At 45.6% G+C, this 21,377-nt stretch overlaps 1 protein-coding gene and 1 pseudogene across 4 annotated transcripts in view; one reads left to right on the top strand and one right to left on the bottom strand.

The window, feature by feature from the left end:
• MTMR12 (myotubularin related protein 12) overlaps nucleotides 1–18,887 on the top strand; it is a 65,369-nt gene extending 46,482 nt beyond the window's left edge. For 2 of the 4 annotated variants that reach the window (XM_060634424.3, XM_060634425.3), the window contains 9 exons: nucleotides 2,766–2,875; nucleotides 3,605–3,729; nucleotides 5,357–5,435; nucleotides 6,867–6,937; nucleotides 9,390–9,562; nucleotides 11,873–12,037; nucleotides 12,951–13,112; nucleotides 14,007–14,105; nucleotides 15,981–18,887. In XM_060634424.3, the coding sequence (XP_060490407.1) occupies nucleotides 2,766–2,875; nucleotides 3,605–3,729; nucleotides 5,357–5,435; nucleotides 6,867–6,937; nucleotides 9,390–9,562; nucleotides 11,873–12,037; nucleotides 12,951–13,112; nucleotides 14,007–14,105; nucleotides 15,981–16,550 (1,554 nt within the window). In that variant the 3' untranslated portion in view covers nucleotides 16,551–18,887. The remainder of the gene's footprint in view (nucleotides 1–2,765; nucleotides 2,876–3,604; nucleotides 3,730–5,356; nucleotides 5,436–6,866; nucleotides 6,938–9,389; nucleotides 9,563–11,872; nucleotides 12,038–12,950; nucleotides 13,113–14,006; nucleotides 14,106–15,980) is intronic. The other 2 variants (XM_060634426.3, XM_060634428.3) reach the window with 1 other exon arrangement.
• LOC132682657 (small nucleolar RNA U3) lies at nucleotides 4,639–4,721 on the bottom strand (annotated as a pseudogene).
• Nucleotides 18,888–21,377: the final 2,490 nt, after the last annotated feature.

Below are 21,377 nucleotides of genomic sequence, written 5' to 3'. Positions count from 1 at the left end.
GTTCCAGCCCTATGTCAGGCTCTGCATTGACAGTCAGGAGCCTGCTTGGGATTCTGTCTCTTTCTCTGCCCCTCCCCTGCTCTCTCTCTTTCTCAAAATATATAAACTTAAAAAAATTAAAAATTTTGCTTGTTTCCTGTTTATTTTTAAAAGCAATACCTAGTGCTTTTGCTTTTATTTTATTATCTATTTTCAGAGTATTAAAAAAATTAAAAATAATTTTTTTAATGTTTATTTTGAGAGAGAGAGAGACAGAGCGTGAGCTGGAGAGAGGCAGAGAGAGAGGGGACACAGAATCCAAAGCAGCTCCAGGCTCTGAGATGTCAGCACAGAGCCTGACGCGGGGCTCGAACTCACGAGCTGTGAGGTCATGACCTGAACCAAAGTCTGCCGCCCAACTGACTGAGCCACCCAGGCGCTCCTAAAAATTTTTTTAAAAAATATTTGTTTATTTTTGAGAGAGAGACAGACAGACAGATTATGAACAGGTGAGGGGCAGAGAGAGAGGGAGACACAGAATCTGAAACAGGCTCCAGGCTCTGAGCTGTCAGCACAGAGCCCAACACAGGGCTCGAACTCAAGAACTGTGAGATCATGACCTGAGGCAAAGTCAGACACTTAACTGACTGATCCACTCGGGCATTCCTATTTATTTTTTCAAGTAGAGAATAGTTAGGGAATTACCCCAGAAGAGATGAGACAGGTATGGTTGTGCCCCAAAGAGAACATGAATTATGGTTGAATGTCACCAAGAGTTAACCCTTTCTATCCCAAGAGAAGAGATAAAAAGGATTACGGACCCTTAATTTCTTAGAACCTGTCACCTAGTCGTGGCTAAGAGTGTCTCTCCTTTAATCCAAGTGAGCTGCAGCAACTAGGGGCATGATTGCCTGGGCATTCAAATTACTGCCACCTTTGGCTGAGAGCTAGAAACTGTGTGGTGGTTTCTGTACGTTGCTTAGTATGACATTGGGAGAAGACAGCAGAGGGCCCTTTGATTTGTCTTAGTGTCCTAACACGTCCACCTTATTAGGAACCTTAAAGAGTCAAAGTACGGCCTGGCCCTGAAAGGGGAGGCATTGCTTTTTGGCATTTCCTAGAGCGGTCCTATGTTCCTCTGCCCTCACTCCCTGGGTGAGCTCGTTATCAGCTGGCTGCTACCTCCCATGTCCGGAGCCCCAATCCTGCCTTCCCCTCCTAAACTCATAACCCTCATCTAATGTGCCTCCTGGATAGCTGCACATGGGTATCCTGTTGGCACTGGACACCTAATACATCCAACACCCATTCCATCATCTTCCCCTGTAACCCCAAGCCAGTTCCTCCTGGCTTTCTAAGTGTGGTGCAGAGTTATCGCCTGGATCGTGTGCTCATCTTGAACCTCACAGCCCAGACTTCTAGCCTGTCCAGTGGATGGCTTATACCATTCATTGCAGATGAATAGCAAAAAGGTATCAGTGCTGGATGGCAGAATTATAAAAAGCATCTTCCCCTAGGTTTTATCTTTGAGCTAAGGCTGATGACTTGGTCAGCAGAGCAGTGGCTGTGCTCTAGCCATTCTCAGCCCTTAACCAGGCCTTGATGGGGCACAGAGTCCACACAGTGCTCACCTGCCCTAACCAGGCTTGCCCTGTCCTCCGTTCCAGGCTCCACTGGCAGATTACTTTGCCCCGAGATCAGTTCTCATTTCCTTTTGTTCCTGCAAAACAGCAAACAAACTCTCCCACTGTAGCCAGAAAAGTGCCTGAACACCTGAACCTGTCACTTACAGTCATTCGTGTGATTTCTTCCTCTTTTGCCTTCCCTTTGTGGTTCCTTGTAATTCTCTTCTCTTATTTACCACGTTCTACCTTTTATTATGTTTGTGAATGCATTTCCCTTTTGAGAGTATAAGCTCCTTGGAGTAGACACACTATCCTCGCCCTCTTCACATCCTCTTCACCTAATGCAGCGCCTTGCATGTACGGGTCTGGTATCCTTTGTTGAGTAGCCAGCTTCCCGTTCTGTCTGGTGTGAACTTTCTCTACTGACAGGAGCTGCCTCCTTCTTGCCATCCAGGTAGAGCACAGCATTTAGACACACTGCTGCAGCTTTCAGTGCAACTTGAGCAAGTTAATTTGGTCTCTCCAAGCCTCAGTTCCTTGCTGTTAATGGAATTAGAAATCACCCCTGTCGGGGCACCTGGGTGGCTCAGTTGGTTAAGCGTCCGACGCTTGATTTTGGCTCAGATCACGATCTCATGGTTCGTGGGTTCAAGCCCCACATCGGGCACTGCATACACAGTGTGGAGCCTGCTTCAGATTCTCTGTCTCCCTGTCTTTCAAAAATAAACATTAAAAAGAAAAGAAAAGAAAACCTCAGTGTTTAAGAGGGGAAAGAAGGAAATCACTGCAGTCTGAGAGTGTGACTGAGAATCACATGAGTTAGTTGACATAAAGTCCCTGGCAGAGCAGGTTCACCACGGTGACTAGCCTAGTGATGGTGATGCAGTCATCTAGGCTCCCGGCACTCAAGCCCGGTCAGACCATAAGTAGGTCTGAGTGTAACTGTCTAGACCTGGGGGTCTTTTTTGTTTTTGTTTTAAGACTAAATCATTGTTTTTCATTGTAAGTAACTAGTCTTTGGCTTAACAAAGTTGAAAATATTCAGCCATTTCCTACCCAAGTTATACATTTCCCTGAGTAAATTTCAATGCTCAGCTTACCTTTCTCCCGCTGGATTGTGTATCTGGAATATGACTGAAAAACCTTTCTTCCCCTTTGCAGTTATGGTGTTGGTCCTGCCACAATGGATGTGCCCTTTTGAAAATGTCAGCACTGCCCAAAAAAGAACAGGATGATGGCCTTTCACAAATGCAAAAGAGCTTCTTGGATGGGTCAGTACTGTTCTACATTTTGTGACTGGTTAGCTCGAGTTCTTGTTTTCCAAAGAAGCTTCATTCCTGTTTACCTGCTGATAGCTTAGTGCTCAGGAATACCATAGAGAGGGATCATTTTTAATCCCTTTGAAAGGAGGGGCGCCTGGCTGGCTCAGTCAGTAGAGGATGCAACTCTTGATCTTGGGCTCATGAGTTCGAGCCCCACATTGGGTGTAGAGATTACTAAAGAACAAAAAACTTAAAAATACATAATTTTGAAAGGAGTCGGTATAACATAATCGTTAAGAATGTCAACTGCAGGGGCACCTGGCTAGCTCAGAGGAGCTTGCAACTTTTGATCGCGGGGTAGAGTTCAAGCCCGATGTTGGGTGTGGAGATAACTTAAATAAATAAAACTTAAAAAAAAAAAAAAAGAATGTCAACTGTATTGTTTTTAAAGATGCACACTGAGGTATTTAGGGGGGAGGGCGTGATGGCTATGGTATTGACAGTGGTCAAATCCAGGTCATGGCCTATGTCACTGTCCTTTGATACATGTTCCACGTGCTTCCATTTCCACCTCCGATGACTGGGAGCAGCGGTCCTGTGGTAGCTAGTTTATTGGCAAGGATCAAATGGGAGGATACCTACACACACAGATCTTGCCACGTCTAAGTGCTTGGGAAAAATAAGCTGTTTCTAATTCACTTCTGCTCTTTTAATCTCCTGTTACTTTTTGATACCTAGAATCTATAAGACCATCCACAGGCCACCCTATGAAATTGTTAAAACTGAAGACCTGTCAAGCAACTTCCTGTCCCTGCAGGACATCCAGACTGCCTACTCTAAATTCAAACAGCTGTTTCTGATAGGTGAGAAAAATGCAGAACAAAAGCTCTCTGTCAAATAGGGAAAGACATGCCGTGTGGATCAGGTGACAGCTGGTACCTTCTCCCTGGTCTCTGTATGTACCCGAGGCTCATGACCATGAGGGTTGATGTCATAGAGCAGAGGGGCTGGTAGCTGAGGAGCCGCTGTCATTGCCACGTTCACCGCACGCGCCCCCCTCCCCCTCCATTTTCTTCCAGGCTTTTACCCCGCTGCCCCTTCTGACAACAGGGAACACAGGCCCACCCCTCCATTGCTCCTCTTCTCTCCTTCCTCAGCACAGTGTCGCCCAGTGGTGTACACAGGGGCTTCTCTCTTTAAAAGTTGTGGAGCCATGCAACACCTGTATTCGCTGGCTCGCTCACGGTGATTGATAAAGTGGATGATTGGTTTTGTTTTCCTTAGTGGCTTATTGAATGGACCGCCTCCCACCCGCCCCCCCACCCCAAGTGAAAATATCTTTTTTTCTTCTGATTAAGCAGAAATGTACAAAGTAGGAAATGAAATATGCCCATCCCGGCCACCCTCCACTTCTCTGCCTGGGCTGCCCACTATGAACAGCTTAGGACCTGAATCCTACTTAACCAGCCCAGTTGTTTATTAATTCTCATTCTTCAGTGAATCTGTATTACCATCTGAGATTTGTCACAGTTTTTCCTAACTTGGACTTTCTAGCCTAGCAAATTCTAATGACTTAGGATTCATTCATTCATTCAGCTGACATTTATTGAGTTTCCATTATATACACTGATTATGGAGGCATTTGAGATAAAGATGAATATGATGCCCAGGTAAACAGCAGTGTCCACCTCTAACTAGATTTATAAAAAGCAGGGACCTGGTGGAGAGTGATAACACTGCCCTAGTTTTTTGGGGTTTTTTTGTTTCTGCAGATCTTAAATTTTGGGTACTCTGCACATTCAGAGAAACTTCTCTAGTAATAAACTATAGAAATGATCCTTGAAAGTATAGTCTTCACTGCACTAGTTGGTGCAGGACTGTGATTCTACCACTTTCCGTCTCATCACCCAGGACTTGCAGAGAAGTATCTGCCTTGTCGTTGATTTGAGTTTGCAGCTTGGACCTGTATTAGATGTCCATGCAGCGCAGGTCTCTCTGTGCCAAAGGTGTGGGGGCGGGGTGTGTGGTGTAGGAGTATGCAAGGAAAATGTGCTTGTGTATTTAGGATTCCAGCAGAAGCCAAGTCTCCCCCTTTGGGCTCCCTGGCATCAGGAGGTATGCCGTTATCTTCCAGTGCTAGAATAGTGTAGCCTGGGTGTCGACTGTTTCTGCCTAAAACATGTTACTCTCCTTGTTGAATCACAAGGTCAACCATGGCTTTACATAAATATTGTGGAGCACTTTTTATTTGAACAGTAAAAATCTAAAAAATCCATTTTTGACTGCCACCCCCTTCCAGAGGCTTACAGTTCAAACACCATTTCAGCTGAAGTCTGGAAGTGTCCTTTCTTAAGAATGGAGATCTGTGCTTGGATGCTGCAGTTCAAGTCCAAGACTGTCTGAACAGCACACTTGAGTAGCACAGATTTTTGGTGGCAGACATGTAAGAGAACAGTGACCTGACTTCCTTGCTCTTTTTTCTTTTTTCAGATAATAGTACGGAATTTTGGGACACAGATATAAAATGGTTTTCTCTGTTGGAAAGTAGCAGCTGGCTTGACATAATCAGGTATTTTAAAGCCATCATTTTGCTCATGAATTTTATAGTTCTCTAATTCAAAGTAGTAAAACAAATTGACAAACAATGGAACTGTTTTAAATGTTAAACATTTAAATGTGTTAAACATCACAGTTAGATGTTCTTAGATCACATATTCTATTGACAGCTCAGCTGGATTTTACATTTGTTTATTATTTCTGTGCACATTTGATCTGAATTTATCGACATGCTACTTGCTCACAAAGAGATCTCTCTAGACTATATATAGACTAGGCATGGAAAGACTGCAGAACAGGGGGGTGGCAACCCATAAGTCTAACTGAGTAACTGAGGCAGCAGTGCTGGCCTCCAAGAAGGGAACAGGAAGAAGGGGGGTGATGCTGACTTTTTACTGAATACCTTTTTGAATTACGTTTCTCCTGTGTATATTACTTATTTTAGAATGAGTAATGTCGGTTTTTCATAATTTCATGATTAATTTCAATTAGGCATTTTGGGTTTGGGAATTAGGTTGAGATTCCGAGAGACAGAATTCCTATATTCCCTTGCCTACTTCATAGTTTGAATAGCTCCTCTCTGTTGCTGTTAAAGAGAGGAGAGGGCAAAGGGAGGCACAGAAGAGCAATGATCAGGGTGTGAGAAGAGTCCCACCCCTAGGACACTTGTGAGGAAGGAGAAGAACTCCTCCCTCCAACTGGCACCGCATCTCTCGGTTCTGCCAGCGAGGTTTGTGGCAAGGAGCCTCAGCCCCCCAAACACTTGTTAACGCATCCATTCCAGAGAGCCTGCTGCATGGCCCATAGTTGGAATGTGTAGTTGCCGACAGTGATCAACGTCACCAGGAAAAGCACCCTTCTTCATGTGGGGGGGGCAGAGAAGGTTGAGCATCCCTCACCAAATGAAGCACCGTCCAGGAAGGGCGCCCCTGCAGGCAGGGAACAGCATATGTGAAGCCCTTAGTTACAAGCAAAGGAAAGTCAATGCTGAAGATCAGGAATAGTGTGTACAGAGAGAGACAGAAGGGATTTCTGGACCTTGTTGGACTGTTTCAGCCACACTGACACATTAGACAGGTGACCTTGAATTAGACCATGTGGGCGTGTAGCACAGTTTCCAACGTGGGCATTTGTGGGTCTTACTAGGACTCTCCGGCCAGACTCAGGCATGAGTTCTTAATAGGAGACTGTAGTTTAGAAATCACCTAGGAAGGTTTTGACATCAATTTTGGGATTCCCTTCTGAAAATTTTCAGTCTCTAATTGGCAGATGAGTGTCTTGCAGTATGTGACTAGGGTAAATGGTAACTTCTTTTCTGGAGGATTTCAAGTGAAAAAACAAATGAGACTGTCTCAATCTTCAGTTTCCTCTGTCTAAATTTCTCATGGTTTTGATGCCAACCTCAGAAACTAATGCCCCTTTTTCTTGTCTCTTTCCAATGTAGACGTTGCCTGAAAAAAGCAATAGAGATCACAGAATGTCTAGAAGCACAAAACGTGAACGTTCTTCTTTTAGGTAATACATTTAAAGCACAAAGAGTGGTTTTCGTTTCCCTTCACTCGAGACTCAATTTCTGCATATATAGCTTTATGTAATTGGAATTATCTTACAAAAGGAGCGAGCTAGTGTAGAAATCCTTCCCATTCTTTTCTACCCTGACCTTAGAATTCTTTGCGTTTGATTTCAGTGTTACAGTTTAAAAATAAACCCTTCATTTAGAACTTGGCAGACTTACTTGCAGCCCAAGAAGGAATTGTTTGGTATCTTCACCAAAGTTCACATTTCCTACTGCTTTGGGTTTTGTTTTATATTAACTCCACTTGGTTACAGTTAAAATCTTTTGATAATCCTTTTTATATAAAGAAATCCATGAATGGTTTAATTGTTCTTTTTATATCTTTGTGTTTGACAGACAACCTTGTGCAGTCGCTATAGAAAGTTTGTGGGTCACGATTTCCTTTGCTTCAGTGGGCTTAACTTGCTAAACATGTGGACAGGACATAAGCATTCAGAATGTGTAAAAACAGGTGCAAACCGCTTTTATTTAAAGATTGCTAGAGTTGGTTAGACCTGAGCTAAAATACGATGTTTGCTATTTAGAATATTTTCAACTTCTCATAGCCCTGCACTTCGGTTCAGTAGATCATCTCATGCTTTCATGCCCTCAAGCTTTTACCATGGCTCTGACGTGTTCCATGACTGCTGAAATTTAGCCTCTGTGGGCGGGCTGCACATGTGTCTGCCTGGGGCTTCTGTACCACCTGATGCTGGCTCGCTGACTTGGATTTTACGATATTGACTGAGCACCTACCATGTGCAGAGCTCTATACTTCTGCCTTCTAGAAGTTTACAGCCTAATGAGAGTTGGCCTGAGCATGTTATTGAAAAAGACCTAATCACCAATGGCAGAACAGAATACTGAGGAACTAAGTGGTATAGAGGAGGACGAATAAAGATCAGAATCTGAGAGGCAGAAGTCCTCAGGCCGGGCTGCAGTAGTCACAGTTGCATAAAACAACATCTGAATCTTTGGCTGAGATGTGAGAAGTCACTCGGTCCAGAAGAATGACTGAGTTGTCTCCTCTGAAATCTCATTTTCTGGTCCTTCTTCCTGTTACTCACAGGTTTACTGTTCACACCCGTCAGATGCAAGAAGGATGATTCCCTTAAAATTATGAAACTTATTTCAGGGCGCCTGGGTGGCTCAGTCAGTTAAATGTCCGACTTCAGCTCAGGTCATGATCTCACGGTTCACGAGTTTGAGCCCCGCATTGGGCTCTGTGCTGACAGCTCAGAGCCTGGAGTCTGCTTCAGATTCTGTGTCTCCCCCTCTCTCTGCCCCTCCCCCACTCACACTCTGTCTCTTTCTCAAAAACAAATAAAACGTTAAGAAAATTAAAAAAAAAAGAAAAAGAAAGAAACTTGAAATAAGCTGATAACACTCCAAACACAAAACTCTGTTTCTTTTGAATCCACGTGTTCCCATAGTTTAGACTTGTCTCCCTGGAGGAGAAAAAGAACCACAAGCGTAAGCCTAGACCTTAGTGCCTCATGGTTCCAGGGTCAAAATGAAAGAGTTTTAACGGTAGACACATCCCCCTCCTTAGAATTTGTAAGTTTCTCTAGTTTCACCGATACTAGCACCGCCATCCTCCTGGACATTTTTAAATAGCAGCTTGAGTTGCACTTCTTTCTGCAAAGAGGAAACCACGGGGATGCAGACCCTAACTTTTAGGATCTGAAAACTCTAAGGCAAATGCATGGACAGAAATGTATGCTTTTATTTGCCGGGAGTCACGAATGCCGAACACACGTATGAATGGTGTTTTCATCACACAGGTTTTGTCCGGTGCACTCTGGGGGTGGGCACGTGGACATAGACCGAGGGGAGTTTCTCTGCCAGGCTAGGCGAGGAGAAGCGGGCACCTCTGTGCTCTCAGAGAAGGAAAGAGCTATGGAGATGGGAATAAGGGAGTCCAAGCAGAGGGAGTGGAGGAGAGGAGCTCTGAGGGGAGTCTGAGGAGCAGCTGAGCCCTGGAACAGTGAGTCCAGTGATGGAGACTTTGACACGGCAATTGGAAGAGTTTTGAACTTGGTCTGTGAAGGCTAGCAGGTCGCCACCACGTGTATGGCTCTGCCCTCATTATGCGGCACGCCGGGATGCCGGTACGCTGACAGTGGATTTGACGTGCTGCGTTTTATTCAGTCAGTCAGCAGATCCGTGCTTAGTGCCAGCATATGCCGGAACCTGTACGGGACTGGCTGGAAGCAGTTTGTCTGTCAGTCTGAACACTACCTGTTTTCCCCATGGGCCCTCGCCTTCAGGGAAGTAGACCTTGACTGTCATTAGCAGGCACACTTTGGTTTTGGGAACCCCACCAAAACTGTGCAAGGGTGAGCACTCTTTGTGGCTTTTTAATACTCCATACTCTCCTGCCTCTTTGCACTGCCGCTGGGCCCCTCCTAGAGGAGAATGCTTCCGACCTCTGCTGCCTCGTTTCCTCTCTGGTGCAAGTGATGATGGACCCCCACTGTAGAACCAGGATTGGTTTCCAGAGCCTTGTCCAAAAGGAGTGGATCATGGGCGGGCACTCTTTCCTGGATCGCTGCAACCATCTACGTCAGAGTGACAAAGAGGAGGTGAGTGTCCTCGTCGGAGAAGCGCCCAGTCTCTAATACCTGTCTTCAGGTGTCGGGTTGGTGCTTGTGAAGTGCATGCTGTTGGGCTTGTTAGGAAGGCCATGTTCAGTTCACTGTTGGATGACTCCAAATGCTTTAAACAGTACTGAAATCCTTCCCAGAGGAAAAGGGTATTAGTAAGTGGCTCAGTGCCTTTTCTTCTAAATTGTGTATTTCATGATGGGAATATGTATTTCATGATGGGAATAATACTGATTTATAAAACTTAAAAATTAATTCAGAGAGACTCCTACAATTTCTGCTAAGTTAGTGCTTGCAAAAAAATGAATATTCCACATAATAACACAAAGTAAATTTTCCCTTGTACATAAGCCTTTTCAAATAAAGCATGAGGTTATGTTAACACCATCCCTCACCAGGACCTTACCGGTGACATAGCCTGCTGTGCACATGACCTCTTCTGCGTCTGGCTGTGTGAATTGCGTTGTAGTTTAGCTGGCCCCCACGTCGTGGTCTAGTCTCAGCTGCAGCTATGCATTCTTCTTTGGCCGCATTGTTAATGATTGCTGAAGAGAAAATGAAGACAGGTGAACTTTCTTTAATGAAGTCACCTACAAAGCTCCGTGTTCTAGGAGCATGGCTCGTGGTTGTTCTTACTTCAGGTAATGAACGTGTCTGTCTGTGATGGGAAGCAGCATGGTGCAGCATGCCGTGGGAATAGAGAGCCATGGCTCCTGCCCTCAGGGTCTTGGCACATTTCTGGAAGACTGCGGCTTCTCTTGCTAGGCTGTGAGGTTTCTTTCAGGCCTGGTCTCTGCTCATCTGTGTCCCATCAAGCTGAATGGAAATCACCATTTTCAGCCTTGGAATGGACTTTGCCTTTCTGAGGAACTTTGCAAGGTTGATGGGACTCAAATAACATGATGGGCAGAGAGCAGATACTATGTGGGGAAGAGTATGTTTTGGATATCTTGAGAAGATAGGACTGTCAAGGACCATGTCTGGGGAGGGAGAATGAGTCCAAGAGCAGATACAGTCTGATCTGCTTTCAATCATCCTTTGGAGAAGTCATCCAAACTTTCTGAGCCCATTTTCATAACTATATAGTAGGGTTCAGATACTTTCCACTCTGTTTAATGATATACTGAGCAGAAAATGAAGTATGAAATAAAGTTGCTATATCAGCATTTCTTCGCATCTCCACAATGACATATTGATGTTGTTGGGTTTTTTTTTCCTTCTAAATGTGGCCATTTTAAAAGAATTATTTACTTATCTATTTATTTTTGAGAGAGTGAGTGAGTGAGCAAGCAGGGAAGGGGCAGAGAGAGCGAATCCCAAACAGGCTCCATGCTGTCAGTGCAGAGCCTGATGGGGGGTTTGATTTCACAAACCGTGAGATCGTGGCCTGAGTCAAAATCAAGAGTCAGACGCTTAACTGACTGAGCCATCCGGGCGCCTCTCAACTTCTGTCTCTCTTCTGAGCTCCGTGAGGCCTCGACAGCCTCCATAAGGGAGAGACTGTGACATGGTTTGTCTTACCCACCTGACACCTTCGCTGATGACTTAGAAGGATAAACACTTTGTGAATGACGAAGCACCCTAGAAAACCATCTCTACCAATAAAGGGCTTGCCTCCAGGAAGCTAGTAAAGGAGGCTATCTGTTAAAAAAAAAATCTGTACGCTTGTGGAAAAAAAGGTTAGAAACTCACCTTTGCTGCTTCTGCTGTCTTTCCCATCCTCTTTCTCTTCTGCATCCTCCTTGTGGGGGTGAAGAAGGGAATATTGACAAAATTCAACATGATGGAGTATAGTTTTTTGGTAATATGATTTACTAATGTGAAGAATGGAATTCTTTCAGGAGGTGATAATAATTTCACTTAATTGGGGTTCAGAGTGTTCCCTGTCATCAAAATCAGTTGCAAACGCTCGTGTGTCAGTGTTTGGTCAGTAATGAGGTTTTACATATTTCGCCCTAAAATGTCTTTCGTACAGATCGGTACTGCCAAATACTGAAATGAGTCTACAGGCATGTGACTTTATTTATTTATTTATTTATTTCAATATATGAAATTTATTGTCAGATTGGTTTCCATATAACACCCAGTGCTCATCCCAAAAGGTTAGGCATGTGACTTTAATTGAGCATATTCATTGCGTGGAGTGGGATGGAGTCGGCTGTGTTTCCCAGGGAATACAGTGCTCAGAAGTGGTTTCCATGGCCATTGAGATGGCTGCCCCTGAACTCAGGACAGCTGGCCTTGGCCTTGTAGTGCCTGCTCAGTAATGCGTGTCTTGTTTTCACATAGGTTCCTGTGTTCCTGCTTTTCTTAGATTGTGTCTGGCAGCTGGTGCACCAGCACCCCCCAGCATTTGATTTCACGGAGACTTACCTGACTGTGTTGTCAGATAGCCTGTACATACCTATTTTTAGCACCTTCTTCTTCAATTCGCCTCATCAGAAAGATAACGTGGTAAGAGTCCCTCTTAGGAACCTGTGTCTTAAAGAAGCCCTGATTCATGAGTTTATTGCAATAGTTTTGATGATAAAAATATTTATAGAACACTATATACTGGGCCCTGTTTTGAGCGCTTTCTGGGTATTGGTAATTGTCACAGCATCCTGTGGGGGGTATATTCTTATTCCTGAGGAGCCAAGGCACTGAGAGGATGGGGAACTGGCCCAAGTCCACGTTGGGAGCAAGTGTTGGAGCTGAGGAATTAAGCAGAATTAAAAGCTGTCCTTGATAAAGCTGGTCAGCATTCTCTTCCGTTTGCCTGGTGCCTGGAGTTACTCTGGAGAGAATGGAGGCAAGGCAAAGCAGGGAAGCTTTTACTTTCCATCTTACACTCTTTTAAGTCTCTCCTAGGGCCTTGCTCCTGGGGGTTTTGCTCTCTAACCAAGCTTAGGGCCTCTGACCGGCTTCCTCTCGGCCCCGGGTTTGCTTGAGCTGGGCCTCCAGGAGCAGCGTTAGCCAATTACTCGGTGAAGCGGAGGCACGGAGCCTGGGCTTCCAGTCCCCCGGCCCCGGTTTCAGATCCCAGCCGGTCACTCACCAGCTTCGTGAGCCTCAGGCAGTTCACTTCAGTTTTCTGAGCCTCAGTTTCCTAAATATAAAATGTGACAAATAGTGACAGAGTTGGTGTCAAAGTGCCCGTCAGCGGCTGACATGTGGCCTGCTGGAAAATAAGGTGACCTTTTTCCCTCTCCCTTCCCACCCAAAGTCTTAAATGAACGACCACTGAAGGCCGCAGCCTTTAAAAATGAGGAAGCCGTGAGTGTTTGGTCTCGGGGCAGGAGCGCCCTTTCCGGTGCCCCTCGGCATTGTGTGTTTGCTCTCCTCAGCCCTCCCTGGAAGCCGTCATGACCTGTGCTTGTTTTGGCAGGGCAGGGAAAGCCAGGATACACAAAGCAAGCCTTTGAATCTGCTCACCGTGTGGGATTGGTCTGTACAGTTTGAACCCAAAGCCCAGATGTTGCTCAAAAACCCTCTTTATGTGGAAAAGCCAAAACTGGACAAAGGCCAGCGGAAAGGAATGCGTTTCAAAGTAAGATGTCCACGTGTCTAACCCCTTTCATCTGCCCAGGATCCCCGGGTATGGCAGGAAAAAGTGACATATGGATTCTGTACACAGTCTGAAGAGTCAAGATTTGTGGCAGGCCAACTGTCAGGGCCCATGAGAATCATTTGCTTTCAGCAAATCAGCCTTTGCCCCGATGAGACATGACCATTTGCTGAATGTCACCGGGGATGTTACTGCCAAGACAGTTGTACTGCATGGGATTGTGTGAACCCTCTACCTGAGTGTGGTTAGCAGAGTAAAAGGTGCATTGATTGTGGGATTTGCTCAGTCTGTACTGGTTCACGTCTTTAATAGCAAGACCTTTCCTGATGAGGTGTAGCTACAGCTTTTTCTGTTAAGGGCTGTCCAGTCTCCTCACTGTATTGATGTGCAGAAGTAGCCACAGACAGACAGCACATAAGCAAATAGGCATGGCTGTGTTCCAGGATTTATAAAAATAGGCAGCAGGCCAGATTTGGCCGTGGGCTGTCATTTGCTGACCCGTGCTGTGAATCACAAGTGTCAAATAATATGGATATCCCTTCAGATATATGTTCTTGATTGTAGTTAATAAAATCCCAAAGTTCCCTAGATGACAAATGATTTCTGTGGCATTTCCTAGCTCTTTCTCCTGGCCTGGAATTTCCCCCCACCAGACCCAACGAAGGGGAAAGTGGTAGTGGTGAATCCCAAGTCATTGTGTGTCTCTGCCTTCTCCACTGCCCTACTTCTGATCCCACCTGCCCTCCAGGGAGCCTGGCCAGTCTGTGTGGGAGGTGCTCCATTCTAAGAGGCTTGGGGGCCAGGTGAGCCAAAGCCCGCACTTGCAGAAGATGCCAGCTGCTGAACAACTTAGAACTGTTGCTTTACTCTTTCAAGGGGCCTCAGGGCCGGGGTGGACGTTTCTCCTCCTGGTTTAGTCTCTTTCCTGCCAGCTGGACCAGAACTGCCCTGAGCTCCGGAACAGCTTGGCCAGAGGTCAGTTTTTCCTTGGTGTGCTGTGCCCCCTGGTGGCTGCATGCACACTTGTCACCTGTTCAGGATCCCAGAACTGCCCCGGGCCAGAGGGGCAGGGGACCTCAGAGACGGCCAGGGCCTGATCCCTTATTGTGCATGGGAGGAAAGTGACGTTCCCCTTTTCAAGACTGGATTTCACTTCTGTACTTACATCCAGTTTTCCTTGTACATACATCCCTTTTCCTTGTAGTTAGGAGCAGATGGCCTAGGCTCTAGGAGCTGACTGGTGCAGGAGGTTTGAGCCAAAGCTAAAGCAGAGCTGGGGTTGGGGCCACAAGGAACTTTGAAGCTTTTGGGTTAGGACACCACACGTAGGGCTTAGGGCCCCTTGTTGAGTGGGCAGACGGCCTTGGAGAAGTTCTGTAGAAACTAAGAGGCTGTGGCGGACCACCATGAAGCACTGCTTGTGAACAGCCTACATGAGGCTGCAGGGCCTGCTCCCGTGTGCACTCTCAGCCTCAGCCTTGACCAGGCTTCCCTCCCAGCATGCCCTTCTTGAGCCCTCTGTTCACTTAGAGGTTGAGAGAAAGGGCTCTCGAGACCAGTGGAGCTCTGTTAGAGCGCAGTCTCTGGAGCCAGACTGATTTTTGTAAGACCACCTTTAGCACTTTCTAGCCGGGGTCTTTGTGGATTGCTTAACCTCTGTGCTTTAGTCTCCTCATTTGTGAAACAGGACAATAACGGTGACTGTGGAGATCGGCTAAGTCCATGCACGTAAAGCACTGAGCACAAAACCTGGCAGGCAGTAAACACTCAGTGGCTGTTAGCTTCCGCCTGCAGTCAGCAGTCCCCTGTGTGGACGGACTGGCCTTGATCCTTGGGGAGGAGAGGCCAGGCCACTCTCCCACCCCCCGCTGGAAGGTCAGAAATCCTGGTCAGCTCTGAGTTGTGGCATTGTGGATGGTTTTGCTTTTTTCTCATATGTTTATTATTATTCTGTATTCCATAATAAAGAATGCTCTTTTTCACAAAGAAGAACCACTGGCAGGAGTATGTTAGAGAGTCATAGGGCTAGCCTGCCCAGAAAACTTGTCTGTTCTTATTTCAGACTCACACCTCAGGAGCAAAAGAGCTGGGGAGAAACAGCATCTCCCCACATTGCTGACCTCTCTGTGGGGCTCTGGGGTTCTTTGTAACCTCTTGACATCTTTCCCCACCTTCACGGCCCCTCCCTGGCACTTCTCGGTGTCGATCACCTTGCTTTGGCTGCAGGTAGAATTACTCAGGAGGGAAGTAATGTACATGCTCTCACATTTTTTACTCGGTTCAGCGCGTCAGGCAAGAACATCTGGCCAGTTTAGCCACTTCTCAAATTCCTTTTGCTCCCACCTGTCTCTCTGTCCAAAAGAATCTTTATGACATAGGCTTAAACTCCCACTGGCTGCCTGATAACCTACAAATGCAGTTCATTTGAGTGATAGGATCTTCAGGTAGTTGGCTGCTGCTTCCTCTCAGGTGTTCAGAATTTCATTCTCAAAGAAGAAGCACTTTGCACTCTTCAAAAACTGAATAGGCCTGACATCCAGACTGCCCTGGATCCGCAGGCTGTCTCGACTTAAGCTTGTTCTTCAAAAGTGCCTTAGTGCTCCTGTGCCAGGGGAAGGGGGGTAGACAGCTTCCCTCTCTGTCACAGCGCCCTGCGTGCCTGCTTTCACCCATTTGTTTATGAACACGATGTGCATCCAACATTTGCATCATGGAACAAATAAGAACCCCCCCCCCCCCACTGTGTTACTGCTTTTTAATGGCTTTCCAGTCTCATGGCAGTTCTGATTTCTCATGATCATAACTGCTCTCAGGCTAACCAGAGGTTTTTTTGTGTGTTTTCTCTCAAAGCATCAACGACAACTTTCTTTGCCACTCACCCAATCTAAATCATCTCCCAAAAGAGGATTTTTCAGGGAAGAAACCGATCATTTAATTAAAAACCTTCTGGGCAAGAGAATTAGCAAATTAATTAACTCTTCCGATGAGCTACATGACAACTTGCGAGAGTTCTATGACAGCTGGCACAGCAAACCCACTGACTACCACGGTCTGTTGTTGCCGCACATTGAGGGGCCCGAAATCAAAGTGTGGGCTCAGCGCTACTTGCGTTGGATTCCAGAAGCCCAAATCCTGGGCGGTGGCAGAGCGGCCACCGTGAGCAAACTCTTGGAAATGATGGAGGAAGTAGAGCGCTTACAAGAGAAAATCGACGCGAGACCCCATGGCCAGGGAGCGCTCCTGGCAGAGGCCCCCTTGTTGCTGAGGGGCTCTGCCCGCCTGTCGGCCCTGTTTCCTTTCGCTCTGCTGCAGCGACATCCCTCTAAGCCGGTCTTGCCCACCAGCGGCTGGAAAGCTCTGGGTGATGAAGAAGATCTGGCCAAACGAGAAGACGAGTTTGTGGACCTAGGGGATGTGTGACTCATCCGCTCAGTGATGTGAAAGAGGGACGTTGAAGGTTGAGGCAGGCGTCTACCATGTTTGATCTCCAGATTAGCGGCTCATGCTTTACTGCTGTGGAGGTGGGGGGAGTGGGAGGCCTCAGGCATTAGTCCAGGGCTGTGTAGGAGGAAGCCGGGACCTTCAGGAAAAGAGCTGGTTCTCGTGGGTTTTTTTCTTGCTCCTGAAGACTATGCAGTTAAAATCATATCTCTGGTATTATTAATTGGAAGGAGTTACTACTTGACCTGTAAAAGAACTGTGGCCATTGTGCATAAGTATTATATAGAACCTGCAGTGGCTGGTTTACTACTAGAAAGGGCTTTGGTCAGACACTCTTGGACTCAATGCTTTCTTCAAATCTTTTTTGTGCCAAGATAATTTATCCAGTCATTGGGAATTTATCCAGTCTACCCATCTTAGCTTGGAGAAAGTGCAGCTTTATGTGATGTGTATATGGCAAATCGAAAGACTCACTTAGAGGTATTAGGATTATGGCATTCCTTTAAGCCATAGTATTTTTCCTTTCTCTGTCCTCTTGCCTGAGAAAAGCTGGGGAAATTCCACCCATAGCACCCATCCTGACATTTCCAACCATCCCCCGTCCTGCATAGACTGTGTCACTTTGTGTGGGGTTGGTGGGCTAGCCAAGCAGCCACACCGCCCTTTTGTGTGCTGACAGCTCCGGGTCTCTCTCTGCCCACTGGGCACCCCTCACTGCCGTCCCTCCATGCTCCCCGCCATGGGGCATGTAGTCCAGAATCTTGCTGCTGAATCTGTTGGTTAAACTGGGGGAATCCCTTTGGTTTGCCTGAAGGAGCTTCCATGCTTCTGGAGCCTCTCAGTGTTTGAAAGTAATGGCTTTGCCTTTTTCTGACAGTGTGCTGAGGCTTGGGAACGCTTGTGACCTCCGCAGCAGCCCTCCCAGACATGAGCAGGATCATTTTTGAACGTGGCTTTCATAGGGAAGCAACTGAGCATAAATATGAGAAGCGATGGTTATCATATAGTACCTCAATGATTTAAAAAGCCATAGAAGAAACTTGACTATGCCTGGTGACCTTCTTGAATCTGCTGTCTAAATGGTATATATTTTGTAATGCAGGAAAGTACACTTTGTAAGGACCAGTTTTTTCATTCTCAGTAGAACCCTGTTAAATCCCACAAAAGGAAGGTGGGGGAGGGGGGAACTAATGTTAGAATGTTTCAAATAGAATGTTTGCCTTTGATATACATTTGCTATCCAGGATAGATCCCAATTTGAATGTTACATGTTTAGAAAAACTTCAGTTCTTTAAGGGCAATAAGAAATTTTGAAACTGTTGATAAAGAAGTTTCTCAGTTTGCACTGAATATTGTCTTTCTGTTTGTACAAGAAATTGCTTTGCTCTTCTCCCCTCTTCATGTTGGCACATGAGCCATGTTGGTCTGTTAAAATGACAGAGGTTGAGGAGAGGGCAGGATTCGTGCATTGGGGTCCAAACACATGTCCGGTCTTGGTTGCCTTAAGTCTCACTAGTGAGTTCAGTGTTAGGCTTGCAGTAGGGATTTTGCAAATACACTAGTCTATGAGCTACCTTAACGTACGTTCTGTGGGCCTTCTTAAACTAGCACTAACCTCCACTTCTCTGCCCCGTTGCCTCCCAGATACACTATGGAGCTATTTTTGTTACCATATTATAACATGAATATTTATACAGTAGCCTCTTCAATCTTAGAATCTTAGTAATTTTCATTCCAAAAATGCCCGGTGTGATGCTTTACACTTCACAAAGTATGGTTTAAAGGCACAAGGTCATGGCCCTTGTCATAGCAGTTGAATGTGCATTGAAGTATTTTTCTATGATTTTTTAAAAAATTACAATAGAAAAATAAGCTGTTGTAACGTGAGGTCATGACAATTTATGTATTTATATTTGAAATCAGATTTCTATAAACTTGTATTTGTGTACAGAATTCTTAGTGCGTTTATATATTGTGACATTTTTATTCAAGATTGAGATATGGATTATGCTTAACAGTAAAAACTGAAATGAGACCATTTACTTTGTTTAAAATGCTGCACTGTGCAAGTTTGGAAATGTACATTAATTTACTATATATAATATCCTGAGTTTGTTTATACCTCCAAGTTTTTACACTGAAGATAAATTAGCTTTAATTACATTAAAAACTTTTTTTTTTTTTTTTTTTAAGGGAATAAGCTGTTGGGCTATATCTGTATAAATGTGCTTTTTATTTTCTGGATGTATGAAAGTTTATACTTGTATCTCACTGCATCATACCTGATTGCAGAAATTAAAGCACAATTTACAAGCAGTGCTGCGTTCGATGTGGTTGATATAACATGGAACAATTACTTTCAGTGTGTGTTGGGTTGAGTTGGTTGATTGGTTGGTAGTGGTGGGAAACAATGACCAAAAAAATATTTAAAATTTTAGGAGCACATGGCTGGTTCAGTCAGTAGAGCATGTGACTCTTGATCTTGGAGCCGTGAGTTTGAGCCCCACGTTGGGTATAGAGTTTACTAAAACAAAAAAAGTAAAATTTCAGGTGGTGATGATTGATATGAAGAAAAAATAAAATAAGGCAAGAGCCCTGCACGGCAAATAAAGGAAAAGGGTTTTTGCAAACATGTGAAATTAAATATTGCTGCCGCTTTGCTTTTGCGGGGATATATGAGACGTCTGTTTTATTGCTGAAAGAGGTCTGAGTTCATTCAGTTTAACCATGAATAAGAAGAAGCTTTGTTTTGCCTTCCAGAGAGGAGAAATGAGATAGTGTGTGATGGTAGGATTTTTTCTAATTTGTTCAGTTTAACACTTACTAGATTGAGACCTATCACTTGTCTTTGTTGGGAGGGTTCCATTTCCTTGACCTTTCCTGCCTGTATCCCTCTCCCTTTTGGGGACCAGAGAAGATGTCCCCCTCCTCTGCTATTATGTTCAGCCAGGCCTGTCTCTTTGTTACCAAGCCAGCTCTGAGACATCCCTGGAACTTAATAAGCCCCCATTGCTGCCACATTCTTTTCATGGTTCTTCTGTAACAATTAAATTCCCAAGTAGTAGTTATGACCCTATAGGTGAGTGGATTCTAGTCCTGTTTCCCACATTTCTTTAACAGCTCTTGAACTTTTGGTGGACTTGGCAATCTCTCTCCTGATTTTGCTTGTTCCTTGATTTCCAGGTGAGGGCATTGGGGGGTTTGGGAGGAACAGGTAAAGAGTGGGGCATATCCCATCTAACATGAAACAGCATTGGGTGGGGCTTCTGTTGAGAACAGACTCCTGGCTCCTGTGCCAGGCGGGGACCTGGGGGCAGAGGGAGCCTGTTTTCAAAACCCTTCCTATGGTTGCAAAGTTGCTCAACAGAGGTCAAGTTTCCTCAGCTGTGCGTGCTTTGCTTAGGCCCCACTGGGGCTCCAGAGCATTTATGAAGCTGGCCTTGCGACAGGACAGATTGGGGCTGGGACAGGAACCTCCCCCTCAACAGCCCATTGCAGGGTTGGTCTGTAGTGACCATGGCCTTCCGCATAGGCCTTTCCCACAGCCTCCCCAACACAACATACTGCCCTTAAGAATAGGATGGAGGGGCACCTGGGTAGGCGCCCGACTTCAGCTCAGGTCATGATCTCACGGCTTGTGGGTTCGAGCCCCACATCGGGTTCTGTGCTGACAGCTCAGAGCCTGGAGCCTGCTTTGGACTCTGTGTGTCCCTCTCTCTGCCCCTCCCCAGTTCGTGCTCTGTCTTTCTCTGTCTCTCAAAAATAAATAGACATTAAAAAAAATTTTTTTTAAAGAATATTAGGATGGAGGTGGGTGAGGGAAGACCTGTTTGTGCTATGGATTCCAATGTGAGGAGGGATGTGTATGTTGATAACCAGCCATGGATAATATTTTAAATATCATTTATAGATTGAAGAGGAAAACAATTTGTTGGAGTGATGCTTTTGTGTCTTTAAAAACACAGACATGTCAGCCTATTTTGTGGTTCAGGCCCAGGTTCTTTTTTTTTTCTTTTGAATCCTATTACATCGTCTGCCTCTAGCAATTAAGGGATATGAAGTGTATAATCATATGGAAATACACACAGTAAGCTTTTTTGGCCTTCTGTTAAGAAAAACTTTCTGGTTTTGCTAGCTAGTCCAGTTTTTGTAAAGCAATGAACTTTTTTTAAATTTAGATTTGAGTATTACTTTTATAAAAGGCTGTGTGTCTTGCTTCACCCCCCCCCCCACCCCCTCCCAAATCCAGCATGGAGGGCTTTGCAAATTACCATTTCCCTGAGGTTTGGGGCCAGGCGAATGTGGTGCTTCTTTCTCCCCCAGCCCCGAAAGGGTACAGCATGTGCCATTCTTGGGTCAGAAAGGAATGCAGACGGAGTACATTTTATCCCTCAGACTGCCCCCAGGACCTGGCCTTGCAATGCTCCTGCAGGATCTTCCAGAAGAGTGGAACACAGCCGATCCCCAGACCCTCCAGGGCGGAAAGCAGCAGGAGCGATTGCCTGGGTGGAGGTGTGGGGGCGGGGCTGGGAAGGGGCCTGACGGAGTGTTCCGGAATGAAGGGAGCATTCTAGATCTTTTTTATCCCCTCCAATTATAACTGACATACGACGCTGTATCCGTTTCAGGTACCGCAAGTTGGTTGCCCCGTGCTCACCACAGTGTCCTCGCCATCTGGTGCCATACAGTGTCATTATAATATTGTCGCCTGTCTCCTATGCTGTACTTTCCATCTCTGGGACTTCTTTTATAACTGGAAGTGTGTACCTCTTAATCACCCAGAGCTCTGACATCCCCCCCGCCCAC

The sequence above is a fragment of the Panthera onca genome, chromosome A1 (assembly GCF_046562875.1).
Source record: "Panthera onca isolate mPanOnc1 chromosome A1, mPanOnc1 haplotype 2, whole genome shotgun sequence".
Taxonomy (NCBI): Eukaryota; Metazoa; Chordata; class Mammalia; order Carnivora; family Felidae; genus Panthera; species Panthera onca.
Note: the sequence above shows the minus strand (reverse complement) of the source record. Positions and strands in the feature narration are given on the sequence as shown.